This window comes from Dicentrarchus labrax, unplaced genomic scaffold (assembly GCF_905237075.1).
Source record: "Dicentrarchus labrax unplaced genomic scaffold, dlabrax2021, whole genome shotgun sequence".
In the NCBI taxonomy this organism is placed as follows: Eukaryota; Metazoa; Chordata; class Actinopteri; family Moronidae; genus Dicentrarchus; species Dicentrarchus labrax.
In genome coordinates this window covers 1,748,083-1,773,367 of record NW_026136723.1, presented here as the reverse complement: position 1 = coordinate 1,773,367, position 25,285 = coordinate 1,748,083, and the positions used below count along the sequence as shown (strand labels likewise).

The window sequence follows — 25,285 nt, the reverse complement described above, 5'->3', positions numbered from 1 at the left end:
TTCTTTTCCTTCTACTTTTTAATATCCTGCTTATGTTTGCTTTTTGTTTCTCATCTTTTCTTCTCCTGCTGCTTCTTTTATGTCTATGTCTGAGTTGTACCTTATCGTATCTTATCCAACGGCACCTGTTTACCTGCGTTTGTGTTTCCACCATCTCTGTCTCTGCTTCTCTTCTGCTGTTGAGTTTCGCTTTGTGTTGTACCTGAATGCACCATCATGCAGCCATTTCCTCTCGTTGTCATCTTCACCTCCTCCAGGATGTGGACACCATCTATCTCACACAGGACACCAGAGAGCTCAACCTGCAGGACTTTGTCCACCTGGAGAACAGGTACGTACGCCGTTCAGCACCTTGGGTTCACCGTGAGTAGTTCTTTACGTTGAGGGGAAGGTGAGCTGATGGTTTGACGTTTAACAATGCATATAATGTATTTTTTAACAACTGTCTTATAATCACTCCATAGAATATATATCTGACAGTCGTGTTAGTAAGATTGTTTGTTTGTTTTTGTCCTGCAGGGATCTGGTGGCGATCATCGCAGCTCTAGAACACAACCAGTGGTTCACTAAACTCTCCACCAAAGACTACAAACTGGTAACATTGATACAAACAACTGTACAGTCTGGCTGTTAAACGCCTTTACACTGTTCCAACAATCACCAACTCTGCTGTTTAACTGTCGAACAGAGTTAGATGGGAAAATATTCTGAAACAAAAACAAAAATGACCTCCTTTTACTAAAACAGACTCTGTTTTTCCTTCTTTGAGATCTCACTGAGATAAAGTGAAATGAAAGCCCTGTGTGTGTTTCTGCCTTCCAGCCGACAGATGTGTGTGACCAGATCCTCAGAGTGGTGGCTCGATCCAGCCGGCTGGAAGAGCTGGTGCTGGACAACGCAGGACTGAGAAGGTCAGAGGTCAAATAATAGAACGAATGTCCTGGCCGTGTCTTGTGCGCTGTGTCATTTCCTACTACAAATAGGATTAAATAAACTGTTTGTGACCAGAGTCCATGTCAGATATCAGATGTGTGCTTGTTGCTTGTTGCTTGTTGCTTGTGCGTGATGAGAGGTCAGAGGTTATCACCTGCTCACTGACTGTGACATTTTCTTTCTACTCTTTCTCTTCTTCAGTGATTTTGCTCAGAAACTGGCCAGTGCGCTGTCACACAACCCGGCTTCCACACTACACACACTCAACCTGAGCAACAACTCACTGGAGGACAAAGGTTAAAACACACACACACACACACACACACACACACACACACACACACACGCGCGCATCCTGTGCGCTGTTTTTATTGTGTGGACATGCTTTGGCATGCAAATCTGTTGTAATTCCTCCACTACTCATTTCTTGTTGGAGAATTTGCATTACATTGATCTCTTGTACTTTTAAATGTGGCTTTCTGAAACATGCAGATACTCTGTTACTGTGAACTCTCACAGAGGGCTGTCAGCTGAAGTCATGTGCCCTCTAGTGGCCACATTGGAGCTCTATAAAGTCTCTTAACTGCAATGACTGGATGTGTCTCGGTTTCTGCAGGTATTTCTGCTCTGAGCACTCAACTCGCCAAACTGCCCTTGGGTCTGAAGCACCTGAACCTCTCCAGGACCTCCATGTCTCCTAAAGGTGAACGCAGAGAAAACAAAGATGTAATAACACTTAATTATTGTCCTGAATAATTCTTTTAAGTGACTGTCATTTTTTGCAGGTGTAAACAACCTCTGTCTGGCTCTCTGTAACAACCCGGCCGTCGCCTCCACGCTCACACACCTCGACCTGTCGGGAAACTCGCTCAGAGGCGATGACCTGCAGGTACGCAGCCACCCCCCCCCCATCCAAGTTCAAGACAAGCTCAAACTCTGTTTTCTGTTGATAGACAAACTCTCGCAGTGTATTTAAGCTTTTCAGAAAATGTTGAAAAAAAAAAGATAGACAGCAGTCAAGCTACAATCGAGGCTTTTTCTTTAGTTCTTGAAGAGTTTGGAGATGTCAGGCTTTCTAGGATTTACTAGGATCTCTAATGTGTGTTTTATTTCTGCACAGAACCTGCACAGCTTCCTGAGTCACCCAAACTGCCTGGAGACTCTGGATCTGTCCAACAGCGACTGCTCTCTGGAGCAGGTAACAGCAGCTCACACACACTTCACAATTAAAATGGAGGCCTGAATTAAAGACAGTTTTAACTATGGAAACATGAACAATAAATCAGTTGGTAAAAGTAAATAATACCATGCTTACATTCCTCCCAGTGGTGGTCTATACATTCTGCTAAAATCAGTTTTCTGTTGTTTAGGTGTGTACGTCTCTGCTCAGAGGATCTTTGAAGCATCTTTCTGTCCTCAACATGTCAAAGACCGTCTTCTCTCACAGGTTGGTTATTAAACCTACACCCATCCTTCAAACAGCAGACAAATTATAAACTTTTTGAATATTATTACAGACTACATTATCTCTGACATTGGACTGTTAGTACAAGTGTACAGATTCTAAACCGTTTGCTGAGTTGCTTTTTAGAAATCTGTGTTTTAAGTGAAAAGGCAGATTACTTCTCCAACATACCAACACTCAGCAAATGTTACCATTAAATGTAGTTTAAATACATTAACCAACAGTTTGAAATGTACAGTATTTGTTCTTTGCTCTGAATGTGTTACTGCACTCTAGTGTTGATTGTAACACGTTTCTCCTCTCATTCACACAGGAAGTGTAAAGAAATCCCTTCGCCATTTAAGCAGTTCTTCAGCTGCGCTCAGGCTCTGAGCTCCGTCAGTCTGTCGGGAACCAGACTGCCGGTGGAGGCTCTGAAGTAAGAAAATATCCAATGAGACACACAGCAGTACACAAAAAGAGTGAAAGTCAGTGCTTTGTTTTCTCTTGTAGCTACGAGGGAATACTAACAGTTATGTTGTCTTCTTCTGCATTTTCCCGCCAATAACTGGATATATTTATAGCATACAGATATAACAGCAGTTGCCTGACAGCAGAAAGTGTTTCATTGAGAGTGAGAGAGGGCTTCTTTATCATTACTCAAATCTTACAGCAAGAAATCTGTTCCTTCAAAATAATGCAGCCAAAAGACAGAGTAGCAGGAATAACTTTTTTCTGCCTTTATTTGAAAGTATCAAATATTAAGCTTTAAACATCGACACTGCTTCCTATAAGCCGTTGTTAAACTGACAGTCTGATGAGTTTCTGACTGTCTGCAGAGCGTTGTTGTTGGGACTCGGCTGCAACCCAAACCTCAGTGACGTGTCTCTGGATCTCAGCTGCTGTGAGGTAGAACTCCCATGAACCTCAGCACACTGTTTAAACACACTGTAACACTGTTTATTCATACAAAGGTACACACTGACAGGTTTTTTCATAAGCATATCTGACTCTTTGTTTTCTCTCAGCTGCGTTCAGGGGGCTCCCAGATCTTGGAGGGTTGCGTTGCTGAGATTCCCAATATCACCAGTTTGGACATTTCTGACAACGGTGAGGATATTTTAGATTTGAACCATTTCTGATTGTGCTGTGTTGACTTTGAATCGTGGCCTCTTAATGTTTCTGTGCTGCTTTGCTCAGGTCTGGACATGGATCTGACCACCCTGCTGGTCTGGCTGGCCAAAAACCGCTCCATCAGACACCTTTCACTGGGCAAAAACTTCAGCAACATCAAGTCCAAGTGGGTAACAAACATCAAGCAGCAGCAAAATACTTAATAATATATAATATAATATAAAAAATTACACGATTAGTCATTAATAATCAATGACACATTCTTAATAACATAATTATTTGCTGCCATGTACATTTTTAATTGAATTACTCAATACATTGGTTTGTCACTTAGTCACATTTTAAGTGTCTACTAATTTTTCTCCAGAAATGTGGCTCAGGTCCTGGACAACCTGGTTCACATGATCCAAGAGGAGGAATCAGTGAGTAAAACTATAAACATCACCTTAAATCATTTTCTTTCCTTTCATTACCCGCCTCCTTCTTTGGGTCTGCCTTTTTCTTCTTCAGTCCCTAATTTAGGTATTTATTTAATACTGATGCATTCACTGGACATTTTGATTAAAATGATCTAATAAACAACCCCCTGCAGCCGCTGACCTCGCTGTCCCTGGCTGATTCCAAGCTGAAGGGCGACCTCTCCATCGTCCTCAACGCTCTGGGCAGCAACACCTCTCTGACCAAACTGGACATCAGTGGAAACTCCATGGGAGACATGGGGGCCAAGATGCTGGCCAAAGCCCTGCAGATCAACAGCAAACTCAGGTGAGTAAGCAGACAGGATCATCTTGCAGTTAAGGCTCTGTCAGGTCTGTATCAAGTGTTCCATTACAAATATTTATTTTTTATTTTTCATCTGTTTGTGTGTCTGCAGGACAATAGTGTGGGACAGAAACAACGTCAGCCCTCAGGGTCTGCAGGACGTCGCTGCTGCTTTGGAAAAGTAAGTGTGAAGAAGTTTGTGGTGAGGTTACATTTCATTTTAACAAAGTCAGAGAGAGTATAAGCCCTGCCCTTATTCTGCATTAGTATTAAAGAATAAGTTAATTTACTGTTTTCTCTCTCCATCAGGAACTACACCATTCGTTTCATGCCTGTTCCCATCGTGGATGCTGCTCAGGCGCTAAAGGCGAGTCCAGAGAAGACAGAGGACGCGTTACTGAAGGTTGTTGTCCTGTTTTTTAAAAATATGGATCAATGTAGATTTTTCAGTTTTGTTAAGAATACTAAAAAACATGTATTAAAATGTTATCCGATATCACATTTCTTAAAGTAAATTGGAAACTTTAATTGGAGCTTGTTGGTGGGTTTTGTGATGCAGATGGAGCAGTACCTGCTGAGGAACCATGAGACGCGTAAATACCTCCAGGAGCAGGCGTACAGGCTGCAGCAGGGAATCGTCACCACCACCACACAACAGGCAGGCACAGAAACACACACACACACACACACACACACACACACACACACACACACACACACACACACACACTAGCAGACCTCTGATTGAGTCAACATATTACTGTACATTGACTGACCTCTAACCTCTCTGTGATGCAGATGATAGACATGATGTGTGTGAAGGTTCAGGACCATCTGAACTCTCTGAGGTTCACAGAGGCCAACTTGGTCCAGGAAGACATGAAGGTGGCAGAGAACCTCATGAAAGATGCCAGAAACTCCAAGACAGTAAGAAGACATGACTCATGGAAATAAGACATTTAACTCCTTAATCCACCAACTTCCATAGCTGGCAAACTCAACATGGCTGAGACACTGAAAACAGTTACTGTCATGCAACTTAAAATTCAGAAAGCCTGCTAATTAAAGCAGGAATGGTTTGCATGTTAAACATTGGAACAATAAAACTATTTTTGGCTCAACAAAGCCTAAAATGTTACCCACCCTGTACTGATGAAAAGTTTTCAATAGAAAGTTTGTTCAAGCAGAACACAGATGAGGCCACAGCTAAAGCTGATGAACTGATGAACTTTAACTTTGTTGCTGTTTTTCTCATTGTCCTTCTTTCCCATAATATCTGTACCTCACTCTTCCCCCCAGCTGCTCCCCAACCTGTACCACCTGAAGAGTGTGGGGTCCAAGGGAGCGTGTGTTGGAGCCATTCAGGACAAGCTGGAGTCGATGGCTGGAGAGGTGGCCAGGGTGATGGACGAGCAGCTGCAGGTACTGAGCGAACGTTGTTGGACGTACAGCAGTAGATGTATACTTGTGATTGTCTAAATAACACACATTCAAACTGGAGTGTGAAGTTTAAACTACATTAACTCGTCCTCCCCAGACAATGCTGGTGTCCATGGTGGAAGCTGCTGAGGGTCTTTGTCCTCATGTGATGAAGAGGAGCACCCTTCGCCCGGAGCTTCTGAAGGCCGGAGCGGGGAGGATGACCGTTCCTCGCAGCTTCATCACCACCACGCTGCTGGAGCAGTCCGGGGTCGACATCATCAACAAGATCAGGTCTGATCTGCTGCGTGTGTATGTGTGTTTACGGGGTTAGCTTAGCTTAAGCTTCATCAGGTCTTAGGTAATTGAGTTGTAAGGTCTTGCCCCTGTCTTATGGTTATCAGAAAGTCCATGACTCGTACTTCCAGTAGAACAAGTCCAGTATTTAGACCAGTTACAGTGATTTCAAGGTGGTAAATACATGTTATCTCCAGATATCTGTCATGTGCTTCCATAACAAATGGATTGTCTGTGACGTCTCTGTGTGCTGATACTCATTGTACAGACTGAATGTAGGCAAGAGGAGAGGATGAGGAGACCATCCCTACCAAAGGATTTGAGAAAATATTGGGTTGTTTGGTGGTCCTAACACAAGTGGAAGCATCCACTTTGATGGATTTATGTATTTGGTCAAGTGAGTTTTACACCAGAGGTCTTAAAGAAACTGGGTTGGAGACACTCTGATAACTATCTAACAAATGGATTCACCCACAAAAGTAAATAACAGGCTTAAAGCAGCATCTGTGAGCGGACTCAGACAACCGACGTGTAGCCCTTTATTGTTGGTTTTGCAACATGTCATTTTGGTCAGATGGTTTTATTTCTGTGTGTTTTGTTTCTTCTCTGTGAAACAGTGAAGTGAAGCTGAGCATGGCATCGTTTCTGTCTGATCGCATTGTGGATGAGATCCTGGAGTCTCTGTCCAGATCACAGCATACTCTGGTTAGTGTCTGTCTGTCTGTCTGTCTGTCTGTCTGTCTGTCTGTGTTTTCTGTCTGTTCATCACTCCTTCCTCCTTCTGTCTCCAGGCCGACCATCTGATCAGGAAGGCTGAGCCTCTGCTGCATCGGGAGCCCCAGATGGAGACAGAGGTTCTGGATGAGGTGGTTCTGCAGCCAGAGAACCACAACCAGGAAGAGAAACAAAGGCATGAGCGGGACCAGAAACATGGGCTGGAGGATATGGACACCTGCATGGTGGGAAACACAAAGCAACACCAACTCTTTCACACCAGTCACTGCTTATCAGCCTGTATAAAATGGGGCATGGGTAGTCTGAATAGACAGGGGGACAGTGTGGTTGTCATCGCCTCAGCAGCTTTGCAGAGTTGAGCGAACATTGTTGTGGAAACCTCCAGAAGCACCATAAAAATATTTTGAAAGTCTGCTGTAAAACCAACATGTTTCCTCCTGACATCCATAATTTCTACTTCTTAAGTAGAAATTAAGATAAAAACCTGTTTTTTTCTCTTTAGATGACTCCTAAGTCCAAGAGGAAGAGTATTCTGGTCAGGATGCTGCGGCCCGTCTCTGTGGCGTTTGGTGAGTGACACAGTGTGTTAGTCTACTACTGTATCAGCTATAGACACAATCCAGTTTCTTTACCTGTCTCTATACATACTGTTCCTGCCCTTTATCATTTTCTGTTTAAATTTCTCATATGCTTTTTCTTACATATAATTTGGCCTGTTCTCTGCTGGTAACTCTCATTCTAAAGCCAATGGCTGTGGATGTTTTTACATCAAATGTTATGTTTGTTTGACCTTTCTAAACCGATTGTCAGATGAAATGACGTTGGACCATGACAAAGAGTCTTTTTATATATGATGATTGTTAAAGTCAGAAATGTACAGTTGAAAGGTTGTGCAGTCAAGTTGTCAAAGTGCCACCATACTCCCTACCTTTTATAAATGATATTAAGATATTTGATAATGTTGATAAAAGGAAGGAAAAATAAACATGGCTTTGCCTTCCATATGCCCAACAGAGATGGAGTTTGACCTGGACAAGGCTCTCGAGGAGGTTCCTATCCATGTTGAGGACCCGCCTCTTCCTCCTCCTCCTACACAGCCAGTGGACAGAATGTCGGCCTACTATGGAGACTTCCCCCCTCCTCCTACTCCACCAGTTTGTTTGAGCGAGCTGCCGTCTGTGGAGCACATGACACTGAAGCATTGCACCAAATCCCGCCCAAAACCCAAGAAGAGGACAAAACCCAGCCGACCGCCTGTAGGTCTCTACCAGGGAGCAATCCTTGAATTATCAGTGATGACAATCATGAAACTTTGCTAACTTAATTAGTCATGCCATAGATTTTTATAATAAAAACTTGTTTATTGTTTAATTTTGTGTGAAAAATGTATCAGTGTTTAATTGGTCATTAGGTCATATTTCAGTGCTATTAATGCTAGGATTATTATAAAACTCATTAATTATCAGTAGAATATCCAGTATCATTACTCCAACATATCACAGTAATACCTTTAAATGTTGAAAAACAAAACCTAAAATGAGGTTGAGTCTCATCTCTCTACCTCTGTTCTCTGTTTTATTCCTGCCATCCACCTTTTAGCGGGAGGCCACCCGCAGTGCGGCACCACAAGAGGCAGAGCAGAGCACCATCATGGGAAAGCTGGACGAGGGCCTGGAGGACTTCTTCTCCAAGAAAGTCATTAAACTCAGTTTCAAGTGAGAGTCATGAATCAGAATTTATTTACAGTCTTCTGAGTATTAATCTACCCATCCTATGCTGTAATTTGTGTTGAAAACAACTCCCAAATTCAGTCTGACTAAAAACAGTACAGTTGTGTATCATCAGCATAAAAAAGAGACCTGATGTTTTCTCACTATGGGAAGTCCTTTGACATTTGGCTGGCTTGTAAGGCTGAATAAAAGTATATTGTTTCCTAATTCTGTTGTTATTTTTAATCCTCTCTAGACTTCCTAATGTAAGAGGTTCGTCCTCCAACATGCAGGAAGCAGCAGATAAGAAACGTGAATCCAGGAAGAGCGGTTTCTTTAACCTCATCAAATCCCGGACGTCCCGCTCAGAGAAAAGCCATGGAGCTGCCTCCATCACTCCACCCCACCCTGCCTCCTCCACCATGGCTCCACCCTCTTCGTCTATTAGCTCAGTGACTGAGGAAACGACACCGACATCCCCTACTCCGACTGTGAAAAACCCTGGCACTGTGGCAGAGCCCCATCAGGAGCTCCACAGGGCTCAACCCTCGGACCACACAGATCCTGAGATGGAGGCCGCTCCGACTGCCACTGAACCTGCTGAGGAGAAGAAGGAAGAGGGGGGTGTGGGAGATGTGGAGAAGAAGGAGAACCTGGAGAAGAAGGAGAATGTGGAGAAAAAGGAGAACCCCCACATCCCCCGTCATATTGGTGTTCCTGTGATGGGCATGGACCTGCTGGCTGAGATGAAGGCCAGACAGGAGAGAATGGCAAAGAAGGTGGGTGGAGTCCACTGGTCAACATTGATAATAGAATTTAATACCATCATCAAGCCAATATATTGGTAACAGTATGCCTTGAAACAAGAGTAAAAAACATACAGCAGGATGAGGGCAAATTTTAAACAGTGCTTCAATTCCCAAAGAGTTAAAAAGTGGGTGTTGACAAGTGCTGAAACATTCAGATCAACCATTACGTTTTACAATGAAACAGCTTTAATGATAACTTGTTGTGAATGTTAGTTACTGCTGTTCATACATGGACATTTATGGACTATTAAGGATAATAGGAAATCATATATTATAGTGGAATTCATATAAGGACACATCTGTGTCAGATAGATTCACTCACACTCACACTAATCTCTGTCTCTCTGTTTTCAGTCCGAGTCGCCATCCTTGCTGGACAAGGTGGACGGTGACAAAGGTGAGTTTCTTTGATATGACGTCACATGTGGCTTTTTTTCCCGACTCGTATTGACAGCGTGAGATTTGTATGTGACAATTCCACAGTAATTAGTTCACAGCCCTCAGTAATTACACATCAGTAGTATAATCAGTAGTAGCTCTTCCTACCTGCCTGTCATCATGACTCCTAAACTGTCTCTGTCATTTTCCTGTAGCCAAGTCAGACATCCATCAGCAGTCTGTGTCAGCAGACGCCGATGAGTCCAAACCAGAGCCGGCTCCCAGGTCAAAACCACCCAGTGTCACCCCCAAACCGCCCCCACCCCATACCACCAAACCCCCACTGGGGACCCGCACCTCCGGGCCCCTCAGTCCTGCCAGTCCTGCCAGCCCCAGGCCGAGCAGCACCTACGTCTTCGGTAGGCACTGACTGGGAGAAACATGGATTCAAAAGCCTGGTTGTCAAAGAACAAACGCAGCTCTCAGATTTTTGCTCAGCTGTGGAGAATCAGACAGACAGAAGCTTTGACCACAAGCACTAGTTTGATTCTTATTTATGTGTATCTTACTGAGAATCATTTCATTGTTTTAATGATTTTTGTTTTTCAGACGACTCTGCTGAGGCTCCAGCAGGCAGCCCATCTGCCAAAGGGCCACTTCCTGCTCCTCGCCTGAAGAGGGCGCCTTCAGAGCAGGAGAGAGAGAGCACCAGCAGTAACCCTGCAGGACCCCTGTCTCCACAGGACGGTTGGTATCTCTGTTTGACCTTTATGAACAAGGCTTTAGAAGTAACAGGAGTTTGATTTTGTATCGTATTTTAATACATACAACCAGAATAAAGAACACATTGACAGTTAAAGAATCTGATGATGACCGCGTCAGAAATCAGCTTCAGATAAATCGAGTACTTGAAGGATTTGTTGGTAGTAGCAGTAGTCTGTTATTGGAAGTATTTTATTAAAATGCATTGTGGTGGCCTCAGTGGGTGAAATCAACACTGTACAGTATAACTGCAACATCCACAGTTTTATTTTGGCAGAGGACCTTTATTGCATCTCTACTGTCACTTTCAATTAAAAGCTAAATGCCAAAGAAGTGGCACATTTAAGATTTTGTGCCACTAAACTATTAAAAGTGCCAACATTTCTGTGAATAATTGATCAGACTTCTATTAAATTAACATAGAATGTTTGTCACAGTACTTTTTGCAGGACAGGGCTTATGTAATTTTGGTGCAGCACTTAAATGAGTGTGTAAGATTCAGTGGCGCCTAGGCTTTTAAATACAGTAGTCACCAGTGCACCTGCAAGCACTGAGTGGATGGCAGACAGGCTCATATGTTCTTTCTTAATGATGAAGGTTGCATGACTCAGTGCTCCGTGTGAACCGGAGCATAGCTGAAAATATAACACTCAATTTAACAGGTGACAACTTGTTTAATGAATGCTTTCAAGGCCATATTTGACGCCTCCACACACCACACACAGTACGTCTGAAGCTAAGGTCCTAGCCTGTACTTGACATGTCTAAGTGTCAGAGTGCGTGTGTCATTTTGTAGTTTAACACTCGACTTGTGTAATTAACGCTTACAGGAACTCAGTATTTTTCCTTAAAACAGTGTTTCTTCTATGTAATCAAAAAGGCGAGTTGTCTTTCGCGATTGCCGTGCGAAAAGATGTGTTTTTAAAATCAACGAGACAGGGAGGAAAGGTCATTTACACGTTTTAAGAGGCTTTTTTAAGAGGCACATTTCACACTAACAAAGTGAGACGAAGTGAATGTCTTTTACTAAGACACTGCAGTTACGTCTTCAGTGAAAAAATACAGTTTTATTGGAAATCAAAATCTTTTTCAGTAAGTGAGCTGACAGCATGAATTCTGCTCTAGTGATTAATCCTACCACATAATGTTGATATGAAATTAACAAATAAGTACTTACGTAACGAAATAGTAGAAATTAAGAGTGTTGGGTTAGATATTTCATAAGAATGTACATTCTTATTTCATAAGAATGTACAGTATGTACATATCCGTTTTCTCATGTATTCTTTGCCTGCAGTTGAGTTTCCTGCGGACGGCGATGCGTTCGAGCCGCCCAGCGAAGGGGTTGATCCGGGCGTCAGTGGGAGACCATGGTCGTCTCTGAAGAGGTCAGCAAGTCCTCCAGCTGCGAGGGAGGACGACCGAGAGCGAGCCAAGTCCCTCCCCGCCTACGGTTCGATATTTCATATATTATCTGAAGTCTCCACTAATGTTTCTGTTCAAGGCCACGGGTCATTTTTTTTCAAATCAACTTCAAAAAAGGCCACAGTTGCACCTTTAGTACCCGGCCTGGAGGATCGCACTCCTTGTCAACCTTCTGTGTATATTTATCATTGTGTGAAATGCTTTTAAACACTTTAACTGTCCTTTATGTGTCCTACACCGGACCAATGCAAATACATATGGGCTCAGAAAAACACTACAGCGTTCTGGTTTTAAAATCTTAAAGTTTTCAGTATCCAAAACTAAACCTTCTTCTCCTAGATCCAGGGTCATTTTTGGTTTAAAATGTGAAATGTATTCTTAAAAGTGTTCGTAGTTTTAGTTTTAGTGGTTTCAGGGCCTAATTTTACTGTTAGTTTTCCTTTGATGGTCTTTAATTTCATAGTCAGACAAGAAAACAGCTTTTGTTGTTTCAGTCCACATGTTTCTTCATCTATATTTTCTCTCCCTCTCTCTCTATCTCTTCAGTGAGCCCTCCATCTCTGGCAGACTCAGATCTCAGTCCAGCTGAGGAGGAGACTCCCTCTCCGGCCGCTGATCTCAAATCTGACAGCAAATCAGAGGATGAGTCCGACGACACTCCTTCAGTCTGACACCAACGAGAGGTTCACGGTCTCTCAGATCGCCTGAACCGTTGGAGGTCAATCACACACGTACAGTCAGAAGCAGAGAAAGTGGACAATGATTTATTTTTTACTTTTTTTACAGTTCCTGGTGAGGCACTCGTTGACAGAGGGGAAAGTATTTTGCACGTGTCAGTGGAGTGTTCTGACCTTGGATCAGCCCCAGCTGTCCGGTCAAATGGAAGCAAAAACAGCTCCATTACTGCCTTTGTCAACAGCTCTAATAGGACCACAAAGAGCAGACCAGATGGGTTTTATTTGGTTCAAAGACGATCTGTAGTTGCTTAGATAACCAGGTCCAGCAATAAAAAGCTCAGTTAGTCCAAAGCACTGAGGAGAATGACTCTCTAAGTAGGTCCAGACTGTGCTGTGTTGTGCAGGTGGACTGCAGCTGGTAGGTCAGGGGTCGCTCCCAGCAGCTCTTCTGGAGATATGACTCTAAATATGAACATGTTCCAAAGAGGCTTGTTATCCTGCTAACATTTACTCTTTTGTCTCCAAACGGCAAACTGTCCACAAATTATATGATGTCACAATAAGGAGGAGCTGGGAGCCAAGAAATCCTGCAAATGTTTAAAAGAGGAACAACAAGGAAGAGAAACCAAAGAGAGTCCACGCTCTCAGCTGCTACGGCCAAAGTTCAGATGTCAAAGTGACGTATAGATTCAGACTGAAACTGTTTGTTTTACCAACACTGTCTTTTAATTTTCACTGCTAATGAAGACAACCTGACCAATTAAAAACTGCTGAGGGTTTTATTCCATTCCAAGGAAACAGATTTGATAACATGCATTGGAATTAACTGTATGTAGAAAAAAATCCAGATATTATAATAAGCCATAGGCTTAATTTGATTCAATATAATGCAAATATTTTGTTGTATATATCACTAGTCAGGGTTTTGCAGGGTTTATTTGTAACATTCGTTGTGTCTAGTTGCTTTTTCCTGTAGCTTTCAGCTGAATCTCAAGGTCTTCATCAGCAGTGAGTAATGAGTATTACAACAAAGTAAACTTGAGTAAATCATCCTGATTAAACAAAAGCTTTTTTCACCTGCAGTTAACTGCGAAAAAATTATCCTGGCAAAACTGAATTTAGATCAGACATAGAATGGATCACCAGAATGGTGAACACACATCCTGAAATAAAACAGAATAAGATCCTTGTACCAGAGTCGAGAAAATCCCAGTTATTTATACCAAATCCTTGAAGGAAGACCACTGGAATTCAAACTAGGGTTAAATGTTTTTTTTGACTATTTTATTCTGTTCTATCTAATCAGATTAGATTTAAGGAATCCCTGATAGAAACAAAGTAAAAACGGATATTTTTACAGTGTAGAGTCAGCTGCAGAATAAAACCTCTCGCTGTTGAGTTAATGCTGCGCTGGTGTCATGTTAGAGTCACTAGAGTGATTAACAGTTTCCGACTTTTAAATACTGTTCATGTCAACATCACGGCAGGAAAACTGTCCCGAAAGGTTCAATATATCCGAACTGGTCCCTTGTACTGTGCAGAAAGGCAAATGATACAGACGCCCCAGATGTATTGGATATGGTGCTATATCGTCAGTGCATTGTATTTTCCAACTCTGAATGGTCCGGTGACATGAACACGTGCAAGTCATAAACATGGGAATCCTTACTGTCCGTCCTACGTGATGTGAACACAGCAGAACCCTCAGTGGCTCCACCCGCTGAGCTTTAACTCAAGCAGTGAGATCATTTCTGCCAAAAGCTGAACCCTGCTATAAAATACTGTAGTTTCCTTTCCCCAGAAGACATTTGGACTTTCTGCCATTACATGTCAAAATGTCCTCTGTGAATATCAGTGTCAGTGTTTATTGCCTCAGATTCATATTTACCATGTAGGTCAGTTATCGACACTGCTGCTGTATCCTCACCATAACACACCGCTTATTACTGATCTTTGTTAACCATGTACTGCTGCACTTACTGATGTATTATGTATCAATGTGAATATGTAAATATGTACTAACATTCCTATGAGTCTAAGGTTGTGTTTATAAAATAAATGGGGTCTATATCAGTTAAATATTGTTGATTGAGCAGAAAATCGGATTTATTATCAATGAAATGTGCTGTTGAATCTGCATGGATTTCCATTTATCATACATGGTGATGGTTTTTATTTTATTGGAAATTATAATTTTTTTTTAAATCAGCTTTTTTTATTTTAATTGACTTAAATAATGTGTTTTATTGTTTATATGCCAGTGGACCTACAGGCCTGGAAATGTGACATCAAGCTTTCAAATATTTCTGTATTTGTATGTTTATACCAATAAATACTGTTTCACTGTTCAGACTCTCTCTCCCCCTCACTCTGTCACTCTCTCTCTCTCTCTTCCTCCTTCCCTCCCTCCCTCTCTCCCCCTTCATATACAAGCTGTTGAATCCCTCTTTAGTCTCATTTAGCTGAATTACAGAGGCGCCTGAAGGTGAAATAAGAATAAATAGAATTTCACTGGATAACAGATTCTCTCTCTCTCTGTCTCTCTCTCTCTCTCTCTCTCTCTCTCTCTCTCTGAGACTTAACAGTCTGTCTCTTGAAGAAGGTTTTTTTTTTCCTTTTCTTTCGGTTCTGTTGTCACCAGCTCGACCTCTGGACTGGTCCTCAGCACCATGGACAGCGCCTTGAACCGCCTGGACGCTGCAGGTTTCTTACAGATCTGGCAACATTTCGACGTAGATGGTGAGAGGAGTTTTAATGACTGTGACGTCAGTGTGTTCATCAGTTTATTCAGCTCCTCCAGTTCAGGTTCAGACAGGACGTTTCACTTCTGGTGATAATTTGAGCAATTTAATGCCAATTTAAATATACAAGTAGTAAGCAAGTAGTAAATATACGAGGTGGGCTACAGGTGAGGCTGTAACTCAGGTGATAAACAAGGTTAACAGGATGAGTTTTGTGGTTCACTTCCTACCCTCTAAAGGAAAGACCCTGAAACCACAAATTGCTCCTGATGGGTGTGCACTGGACTGTATGATGGAGGGGGGGGAGCATTTAGACTGGAGAAATGTCTGTGGCAAAAGTAAATTTAATATGTAAAAAAAAATGTATTACCTCAGAAGACCTGTAAGTTTGCCCTCACAGTATTTGGGGTTTTAATGATATGATTTAAGCAGCCAGTCCTGCAAAAGGATAAACAGTTTTTTATTAGATCCCAGAATCTCCCTCAGAAGGTGGAGGGCCAAGAGTGAACTTTTAGTTTCACTGACATAATGGGATTTATGAGATATGATATGAGGTGGTGTGAGAGAGAGACAACTGAGGCATTTTAAAGCCTCTCAGGTAGGTTTGGGGGTGTTTGTCTCCTGGTATTTGCTCCAGTATCAATCATGTTGTAGCAGTTGATATTATGTTTGGATAAGAATACTCTTTGGAACCAGACACAAGTGTTTCTAAGCAACAACAAGAGTAAATTTGACCACAACAATGAATTAATTAACAATTCATTCTACAAGAACTGTATACAGTCCCCGTGCATTTTGCGAAGTGCATTTAGTACTGTACTTAAGTTCAATTTTCAAGTACTTTTTCTGCTACCTTATACTTTGCTAGTTATTTTGCAGATTCAGATTAATAATACAAAATATACAATAAACTATAGAATTATGATGGGTTGTGATAGATTCATATAAGACTTTATTGATCCTTAGGTTGAAATTCTCAAGTTACCCAGTGATATCTAAGTAATTAAAATGAGTTCCACCTTTACCAGCTGAATTATTACAGTGATGTGAGTTTCAACAGGTTAATGCATCAATTGTTATAATACAGTGATATAATATATATTTTGAAATTGGATATAATTGGTGCTTTGGTAACTTTAAGTATATTTTGATGCTAATACTTTTTTTACTTATACATAAAGCAGCTAAAAAGAACTTTGATTTTGTGGCGGCCCCTGTGGACAAAAGTGGTAGTGTATCTACAGCCTGGTTTCATTGATTTCAAGGAGAATCCGACAGAATCCAACCCTGTGGCAGGCATTAACAAAAACATATTAATTAGTATTTCTACTCTGTGGTATTATTACTTTTACTTTTAGTAAGTTCTTCGTCCACTGTGTTGTTGTTGCCTGGTTGCTATTTTGTAGCTTCTCTTGCTAGTGAGAAGTGAAACAACCGGTGCTGGATAATACATTTAATTAATTTAATAAAAAAAATTCAGTTGTGAAAAAATATGCAACTTTCAAATTCTTAATTTTATTTTGCTAAAGGCTGTCTGTGCAAGCAATTTTACTTTCACTATAACAACTTGTACTCCATTATATTCTGGTAAGTGGCTGTATCTAGTTGATCTGACAGTTTGCCTGGTTGTGTTTTTAGATAACGGTTACATCGAGGGGAAGGAGCTGGACAGCTTCTTCCAACACATGCTGGGAAAATTTGGGATGAAGGTAAAGAGCTAAAACATGAAGCTGTATTTTAAGTTTCTCATCGTCATACCCACTTCATGATAAAATTATAAAAATAGAACTTCTTCAGTGGCGAGAAAATATAAAAAGGAAGCCGACACCTTCACTTTTCAGTTTAATCTTTTTAGCCTTTTAGTTTTTATGTGATCAATGGATGTTATTTTCTTGGTACAAGTTTCTTTTTGTAGGAAAATGAGACTGTTTGTATTGATATATCTATATAACAGTGTGTTGCTCTCTGTCACAGTGTTTTATTTAATACTACCACCAGGGGGCAACAAAGTCAGAAAGCATCAAAATGCCCATAGTGGCTTTAAGTATTGAACTAAACAGACGTATCCAGTCATCATTCAGTCTTTCAGATGTTAGAAATGACATCCTGCCTGAGTACAAAGGAAATCACCACTACATTAAAGTGGAGTCCATGTTGTTTTCAGAGGGAGGAGATAACTGAAGACAAAATCAGAAGACTGAGAGAAAGATTCATGTCTGCTCACGAAACCGCAGCTGACGGACGTCTGCAGATAACAGAGGTAGAATTATATTATCATTAGATATTATTTCAGCGGTTACTGGGTTTTTAGAAAAGCAGATTTATACATATTATTCAATGATATCATATTAGATCATTATATTATAGATATTTTCAGACTGCAATCCTCATAAATGTTGGGTAATGACATTTCTTTGGGAAGATTTTGTCCAGGTCATAAAGATGGTTTAGATGTTGTACCGTATTCACTCCTGCAGGTTGTATTGTCTTAGTTATTGTACATCTAACACAGACTGCCCTTTAAACAGCTGAACTGAGTTAATGAGGAACTGGGTGTAAATTACAACTGATGTATCCTGTAAAATGTATTTTTATATGGACATCTTCAGTTACAGTGGACGTAAACATTCTTCTTCCAGCTGGCGACCATGATGCTGCCGGAGGATGAGAACTTCCTGCTTCTGTTTCGCAGAGAGACGCCGCTGGACAACAGCGTGGAGTTCATGAGGGTGAGGGTCAAAGGTCAACAAATAATGCAGAGGTGAATGAAGGAGGACTGTGGACGTTCAGGGAATATAAAAAAGCACAATAAGCGTTTGAATTGAGGTCAAGCTGCAGAAGGATTTATTAACAGTGCTTTTTCCTATTATGACCACCAACATGCTAATTTTTCATTTATTATTCAACTTCCACTTGTACAAAAGATTAGTATCATTGGTAAACAACCTGTGTTCACACTAATATTTCATGTCAAAATGGCTGCTGTGAAAAAGGTCTATTGTACATTAACTTTGTCCAGTTTGGATATTGCATGATCTTCTAGGACTGCCTTCAGGACAAACTTTCCATTTTGAAGAGAACATATATATCTTGTTTGTGTAGATCTGGAGAAACTATGACACAGACAGCAGCGGCTACATCTCAGCGATTGAGCTCAAGGTAACTGCTGAGTTTGGATGTGTGCACTGTAGCAGACCCGACAAAGAAAATTCTACCTGTAATGAAGATAAAACAATGTGTCAGCACAAATCAGAACAACCATCCAAAGTGAGTGGACTCAACGTTATAACAGAGCAAAAACTAGCTTACAAAGTGAGAGGAATGTCTTTAGTTTGAGTCTGTCTTTGTGAATTTGGTCGAATTTGTCAACGCAACAAGCATGAGGAGGCATTGCTAAGTCAATATTCTGATACCCCGAGCGCACACACTTTGGAAACAAACTGAAACTAAACTGAATTGAAAACAACAAAATAAAAAAAATAAGAAATAAAAACTACTGACTGAGGGTTACCAGCAGCCGCAGCACGAGAAGCATTTAATAATTAATTATAATAATAATTAATAATATTTTTTACTCTGTACAACTCAGAACAAGAGTTGAAAATGAACAGTAGCTATAAACTCTTTGCGCTGCACATTGGTTTCGTGCTTTAAATATGTTGAATTGCATCGTCCCCATCAAATTAATACATTCAAATTTTATGATGGTAGTTTTAGTTGCGTCTCCCTGATGTGTGTTTTTTTGTCCCTCCAGGGCTTCCTCCAGGACCTCTTCCTCCAACACAGGAAGTCCATCACCCCTGACAAACTGGAGGAGTACACGGACACCATGGTAACAGGAGGCCGTTCAGATATTAGCACTGCTGACGTCTTCTTGTCATCCGTTGTTAATTCGTCCATTCTGACTTGTTTCCCCTGCAGATGAAGATGTTTGATAAAAACAGGGATGGAAGATTGGACTTAAATGACCTGGCCAGGTACTGTTGAACTGTGTCATGTGACCAGGAGGAGCGTCATTAGGTAGCTGGCTGTGGAATCAGAAAAAATACAGCATCAGATATCATTTAAATCTGTCTGACATCCTTTACAATGACATTTTTATTTAAAATGAGGATAATTCTTCAAATCTTTCTTGTTGTCTCAAGGATCTTGGCCCTGAAAGAAAACTTCTTACTGAAGTTTAAGATGGACGTAAGTCTGAAGAGTTTATTGAGATGCTTTTTAATTCAATATTTGAATTTTTTGTTGAATTTCTCTTAAGAAAAAAACCCTACATTTTCCTATTTATGCCTGAAGTGGATGTTAATAGTAAATGTTCATTAAAGTCTTGTGTGAATATTAATGTTTCATTACTTAATTTGCTATATTTGGTGTCAGGCTTGCAGTCAAGAGGACAGGAAGAGAGACTTTGAGAAGATATTTGCTCACTATGATGTTGTAAGTCTGAGTTCAGTTTTTTGTTCTCGTTCACTGTCTGACGTTTTTGTTATCTGCCACTTTTACCCATCATGCTGTGGAAAAGAATTCTCCTTTGACATTACAAACAAAAAGCGAAATAGAGCTTATATTCGATTTAGCAGGATCATGATTTGCTGATCTCGTTCAGATCACCAATAAAAACGAGCATCAGCTTGTGTGTTTAATTGAGGTTTGGTCTCTTGTTACCATCAGTTTTATACACAGTGTCAGTGTAGCTTTCTGATCTGCTTACACGACACCAAAAACTTCTCCTACACCTGCAAGCAGATAAGCATGCATGTATAAAAACACACTGAAAGAATATACAACGACGATATAAAATTGAAGTTTATGAGCCATGCTTACACAGAGACGTTTATGAACAGCTGTGATTTTCACATCTCTGGATAATTACAAGAGATTATTCCCTCTCTCTCTGTGTGTGTGTGTGTGTGTGTGTGTGTGTGTGTGTGTGTGTGTGTGTGTGTGTGTGTGTGTGTGTGTGTGTAGAGTAAGACAGGTGCATTGGAGGGTCCGGAAGTGGATGGATTTGTCAAGGACATGATGGAGCTGGTAAAGGTAAGGGTTATCTATCATGAATATGCTGCTGTTGCATACTTTTTTCTAACACACTGAGCTCTGATGACTATAAAGGCACTTTTTCTTGCCAAGAATTAGATGAGAACATGCCGCTCTTATGTCTGTACAATAAAGATACCAGAAGAAGATTAGTTTAGATTAGCATAAGCGCTGACTGCAGGGAAAACAGTTCAAAAATATTCCTACAGACACTTCTAAAGCTCAAGTTGCGTCTTGAACTGAAATTTAAAAATGACAGTGAAATGAAACAGAAAATGTTTAGTGTTCCTGTCCCCTCTCTGTGAGACATTTTTACCCATCAGGAGTGATTGACCTCTGACCTTTCTGTTAACTCTTCCAATTCCCCACTCCTCCTCCAGCCAAGCATCAGTGGCACAGACCTGGACAAGTTCAGGAAAGCCCTGATGGGTCACTGTGACATCAATGGAGACGGGAAGATCCAGAAGAACGAGCTGGCTCTCTGTCTAGGCCTCAAACTCAGCTAACGGACCCTCGCAACGACTGACTTTTTTCCTTTCATTCCTTCTTTCTTCCTACTCCTTATTTAAACTTCAATTTTCTTTCTATTTTTCAATTTGAATGTGCATATTTTACTCTTTTCTGCCACTTGACTCATTCCTTCTCCCATCCTACTTTCTGGAAGTAAATCTCCTCTCTTACTGGCTCTGGTGTTAAAAGACCCATGAATCTACATATTTTATGTTTGTTAAAATAAACAGAGGGTATCTCCATAATTTTATCTATTTTTCTGTATTAAAATTCTTTGCAGAGGTTGAAATAATGCTTATTAAATGTGGATTTATGATTCAAATATAGTTTTGAGTTATAAGATTAAAGAAATCTGTTTGTTGTTTTCATGACTGCACAGTGTGCTGCTTTTTTGTAACGTGGTAATATATGAAACAGTGTTTGCATGACAATATTGTAACCAGTAACACGAATGATGGTTAATAAAATGTATTTCATCTTTGTCAGCTGTGTGTTTCTTCTCTGACACAATAGAAGGGGTAATTTGATTGCAAACAACATGACAGGAGCCAAACCCTGCCAATAGTACCTACAGACCACCTTCAATAGCTCATTATTTCACAGTGTAGACTTTTTTAATAAAATAAGAGAGCCACAAAGTCTTTTGGTGGTGCAACGATTTTCTAGTTCCAACAGTCTTATTGAAGAAATCATCGTACTGTATATGGAAAGAGTTCAATTCATTGTGCACCACAAACAGAACATACCTAACATCCTGTTGCATTTGGGTGGTGCACAAATGTCGGAGGTGGAAATCTTAAAATATGTATAAATATAATACAAATATGTAAAAGCAAACTCTAAAACCACAAAAACTAACATAAAAAATGTGCATCAATGACAGCATACATAAACTCTCCACAGACATCCCACAAGAGGTAGGCAAATTGTAGCCTGTTAGCTAAAGTTCAAACACCTGCCCAGGTCTCCAGACAGCACTGGAGCTGATTATCTCAAACCTGATTTCAGTTAGTTCATCAGCGTGAGACTTGATTGAGCACCAACACTTGAAAAGGGCCACTGTGGTAGCAGCAGTCATGCAGCTGAAGCAGTAGTTTCAGATTTTGTTGTCTGTTCAGGATCAGCACATGTTGAGCAGATTGTTTGTCTTTAGTTTTGAGCAATGGCTTCTGGATTTTGTGTGAGGTAGGATAACTTTTGTCTGTTCTGGCAGATCTAGAACTCTGCTAACCTGGTTTTGTTTCATTCACACTTTACTCTTTTTCAGGGTGCTGTTGCTCACACTATTAGTATTTGGGCAGCATGCAAAGGGTAAGCATTCATAATAGAGAAACTACAGTCTCATTTAGTAACTTCTTCTACTAAACTTATAAATTGTCTCCCTAGCACTCACCTACAGAAGTGGAGGCTCCAGCGGCATTGAACCTCACTTTGAGCTAGCTGAAGACTTCCCGAGGAGCTACAAACCTGCTCAAGCTCCTTCCAGTTATGAGAGCTCTGCACAGCCTCTGGGTAGTTATGGACCCAGTTACACTGAAAGCGCTTCATCTGCATACCTGAAGCCTGCTACTGCACCTAGTGTAGGAAGGTTAAGTGGTTCCTATGAGGGGCGAGGAAATGGCTACAGTCCTGAAGGAAGTGTTTCTAGTTCCATGCCTCACTTGCTAATGCTTCAAAAACCCAGCCAAAACTCACAGCAGCCACACTATCAACCTAATTCTAATCTAAAGGGTGTCCCCCAGACCAAAGCTGGCATGTGGGACTTTGCTTTACCACAAAAAGGGAACGGATTTGAGTCGGGTATTGTTTCAAGCAACGGAATTCAGATGCATTCTGATCAGCAACCGACCAAGCCAGCCTACCCTGGCAAGCCCCAGCCCCAGCCCCAGCCCCAGCCCCGACCCCAGCAGCCCGCCTACCCTGGCAAGCCCCAGCCCCGACCCCAGCAGCCCGCCTACCCTGGCAAGCCCCAGCCCCAGCCCCAGCACCCGGCCCAGCCCCGACCCCAGCAGCCCGCCTACCCTGGCAAGCCCCAGCCCCAGCCCCAGCCCCAGCCCCGACCCCAGCAGCCCGCCTACCCTGGCAAGCCCCAGCCCCAGCCCCGACCCCAAGCCCCAGCAGCCCGCCTCACCCCGGCAAGCCCCAAGCCCCAGCCCCGACCCCAGCCCCAGCAGCCCGCCTACCCTGGCAAGCCCCAGCCCCAGCCCCGACCCCAGCCCCAGCAGCCCGCCTACCCTGGCAAGCCCCAGCCCCAGCCCCGACCCCAGCCCCAGCAGCCCGCCTACCCTGGCAAGCCCCAGCCCCAGCCCCGACCCCAGCCCCAGCAGCCCGCCTACCCTGGCAAGCCCCAGCCCCAGCCCCGACCCCAGCCCCAGCAGCCCGCCTACCCTGGCAAGCCCCAGCCCCAGCCCCGACCCCAGCCCCAGCAGCCCGCCTACCCTGGCAAGCCCCAGCCCCAGCCCCGACCCCAGCCCCAGCAGCCCGCCTACCCTGGCAAGCCCCAGCCCCAGCCCCGACCCCAGCCCCAGCAGCCCGCCTACCCTGTGCAAAAGCCCCAGCCCCAGCCTTAAAAATTTATTTTTCAACAATGACCCTGATCAGCAACCCAGCAGCCCGCCTACCCTGGCAAGCCCCAGCCCCGACCCCAGCCCCACCAGCAGCCCGCCTACCCTGGCAAGCCCCAGCCCCAGCCCGCACCCGAAAGCCCCAGCCCCAGCCCAGCCCGCCTACCCTGGCAAGCCCCAGCCCCAGCCCCGACCCCAGCCCCAGCAGCCCGCCTACCCTGGCAAGCCCCAGCCCCGACCCCAGCCCCAGCAGCCCGCCTACCCTGGCAAGCCCCAGCCCCGACCCCAGCAGCCCGCCTACCCGGCCAAGCCCCAGCCCCAGCCCCGACCCCAGCAGCCCGCCTACCCTGGCAAGCCCCAGCCCCAGCACCCTGGCTACGGTGTGACCCAAAGCAAAGCTGGCATGTGGGACTTTGTTTCCCAAGGAGGTGTTGGTCCAAGAGGCCCTAGACCATATCAACCTAATCCTAAAATAAACGGTGTCCCCCAGACCAAAGCTGGCATGTGGGACTTTGCTTTACCACAAAATGGAAACAGATTTGAGTCGGGTATTGTTTCAAGCAACGGAATTCAGATGCATTCTGATCAGCAACCGACCAAGCCAGCCTACCCTGGCAAGCCCCAGCCCCGACCCCAGCCCCAGCAGCCCGCCTACCCTGGCAGACCCCAGCCTCGACCCCAGCCTCGACCCCAGCCCCAGCAGCCCGCCTACCCTGGCAAGCCCCAGCCCCGACCCCAGCCCCAGCAGCCCGCCTACCCTGGCAAGCCCCAGCCCCGACCCCAGCCCCAGCAGCCCGCCTACCCTGGCAAGCCCCAGCCCCGACCCCAGCCCCAGCAGCCCGCCTACCCTGGCAAGCCCCAGCCCCGACCCCAGCCCCAGCAGCCCGCCTACCCTGGCAAGCCCCAGCCCCCCACCCCAGCAGCCCGCCTACCCTGGCAAGCCCCCGACCCAGCCCCAGCAGCCCGCCTACCCTGGCAAGCCCCAGCCCCGACCCCAGCCCCAGCCACCAGCCCCAGCCCCGCCTACCCTGGCAAGCCCCAGCCCCGACCCCAGCCCCAGCAGCCCGCCTACCCTGGCAAGCCCCAGCCCCGACCCCAGCCCCAGCAGCCCGCCTACCCGGCCAGCCCCAGCCCCGACCCCAGCCCCAGCCCCCGCCTACCCGGCAGCCCAGCCCCCCCCTACCAAGCCCCAGCCCCAGCAGCCTGGCTACGGTGTGACCCAAAGCAAAGCTGGCATGTGGGACTTTGTTTCCCAAGGAGGTGTTGGTCCAAGAGGCCCTAGACCATATCAACCGAATCCTAAAATAAACGGTGTCCCCCAGACCAAAGCTGGCATGTGGGACTTTGCTTTACCACAAAATGGAAACAGATTTGAGTCGGGTATTGTTTCAAGCAACGGAATTCAGATGCATTCTGATCAGCAACCGACCAAGCCAGCCTACCCTGGCAAGCCCCAGCCCCAGCCCGAGCCCCAGCCCCAGCAGCCCCCCGCCTACCCTGGCAAGCCCCAGCCCCGACCCCAGCCCCAGCAGCCCGCCTACCCTGGCAAGCCCCAGCCCCGACCCCAGCCCCAGCAGCCCGCCTACCCTGGCAAGCCCCAGCCCCGACCCCAGCCCCAGCAGCCCGCCCCCCCCCCAGCAGCCCGCCTACCCTGGCAAGCCCCAGCCCCGACCCCAGCCCCAGCAGCCCGCCTACCCTGGCAAGCCCCAGCCCCGACCCCAGCCCCAGCAGCCCGCCTACCCTGGCAAGCCCCAGCCCCGACCCCAGCCCCCAGCCCCAGCAGCCCCAGCCCCGACCCCAGCCCCAGCACCCGCCCCTGCAAGCCCCAGCCCCGACCCCAGCCCCAGCAGCCCGCCTACCCTGGCAAGCCCCAGCCCCAGCCCCGACCCCAGCCCCAGCAGCCCGCCTACCCTGGCAAGCCCCAGCCCCAGCCCCAGCCCGCCTACCCT

The 25,285-nt window shown here is 44.2% G+C and overlaps 3 protein-coding genes across 4 annotated transcripts in view; all 3 read left to right on the top strand.

Moving 5' to 3' along the window:
• LOC127358263 (F-actin-uncapping protein LRRC16A) overlaps positions 1–14,832 on the top strand; it is a 31,875-nt gene extending 17,043 nt beyond the window's left edge. Inside the window, exons 8-38 of the mRNA XM_051391245.1 lie at positions 258–331; positions 520–595; positions 823–911; positions 1,135–1,229; positions 1,550–1,636; positions 1,719–1,822; positions 2,054–2,131; positions 2,304–2,380; positions 2,712–2,816; positions 3,217–3,286; positions 3,406–3,487; positions 3,578–3,677; positions 3,879–3,933; positions 4,104–4,276; positions 4,386–4,454; positions 4,583–4,676; positions 4,833–4,931; positions 5,072–5,200; positions 5,573–5,695; positions 5,811–5,986; positions 6,607–6,694; positions 6,781–6,948; positions 7,227–7,293; positions 7,739–7,980; positions 8,324–8,439; positions 8,690–9,212; positions 9,597–9,639; positions 9,836–10,039; positions 10,230–10,367; positions 11,680–11,835; positions 12,354–14,832. Of these exons, the coding sequence (XP_051247205.1) occupies positions 258–331; positions 520–595; positions 823–911; positions 1,135–1,229; positions 1,550–1,636; positions 1,719–1,822; positions 2,054–2,131; positions 2,304–2,380; positions 2,712–2,816; positions 3,217–3,286; positions 3,406–3,487; positions 3,578–3,677; positions 3,879–3,933; positions 4,104–4,276; positions 4,386–4,454; positions 4,583–4,676; positions 4,833–4,931; positions 5,072–5,200; positions 5,573–5,695; positions 5,811–5,986; positions 6,607–6,694; positions 6,781–6,948; positions 7,227–7,293; positions 7,739–7,980; positions 8,324–8,439; positions 8,690–9,212; positions 9,597–9,639; positions 9,836–10,039; positions 10,230–10,367; positions 11,680–11,835; positions 12,354–12,478 (3,825 nt within the window). The 3' untranslated portion in view covers positions 12,479–14,832. The remainder of the gene's footprint in view (positions 1–257; positions 332–519; positions 596–822; positions 912–1,134; positions 1,230–1,549; positions 1,637–1,718; positions 1,823–2,053; positions 2,132–2,303; positions 2,381–2,711; positions 2,817–3,216; positions 3,287–3,405; positions 3,488–3,577; positions 3,678–3,878; positions 3,934–4,103; positions 4,277–4,385; positions 4,455–4,582; positions 4,677–4,832; positions 4,932–5,071; positions 5,201–5,572; positions 5,696–5,810; positions 5,987–6,606; positions 6,695–6,780; positions 6,949–7,226; positions 7,294–7,738; positions 7,981–8,323; positions 8,440–8,689; positions 9,213–9,596; positions 9,640–9,835; positions 10,040–10,229; positions 10,368–11,679; positions 11,836–12,353) is intronic.
• Positions 14,833–14,950: 118 nt separating this feature from the next.
• LOC127358267 (secretagogin-like) lies at positions 14,951–21,254 on the top strand. Of its 2 annotated transcripts, XM_051391253.1 has the most exons (11): positions 14,953–15,223; positions 16,864–16,934; positions 17,390–17,485; positions 17,865–17,954; positions 18,328–18,384; positions 18,980–19,057; positions 19,147–19,202; positions 19,371–19,416; positions 19,603–19,662; positions 20,194–20,262; positions 20,643–21,254. In XM_051391253.1, the coding sequence occupies exons 1-11, from the start codon at positions 15,154–15,156 to the stop codon at positions 20,766–20,768; spliced, it is 819 nt and encodes a 272-aa protein (XP_051247213.1). In that variant the 5' UTR covers positions 14,953–15,153; the 3' UTR covers positions 20,769–21,254. The 2 variants fall into 2 exon arrangements, with proteins under 2 accessions (XP_051247214.1, XP_051247213.1); XM_051391254.1 differs by lacking the exon at positions 19,603–19,662 and having other exon boundaries at positions 14,951–15,223.
• LOC127358282 (basic proline-rich protein-like) lies at positions 21,254–25,211 on the top strand (the record flags this gene model as incomplete). Its single annotated transcript, XM_051391268.1, has 5 exons — positions 21,254–21,957; positions 22,040–22,083; positions 22,159–23,315; positions 23,374–24,548; positions 24,758–25,211. Coding segments are annotated over exons 1-5 (2,853 nt in total), but the record flags the coding sequence as incomplete, so codon positions are not given.
• Between the last annotated feature and the right edge of the window lie 74 nt (positions 25,212–25,285).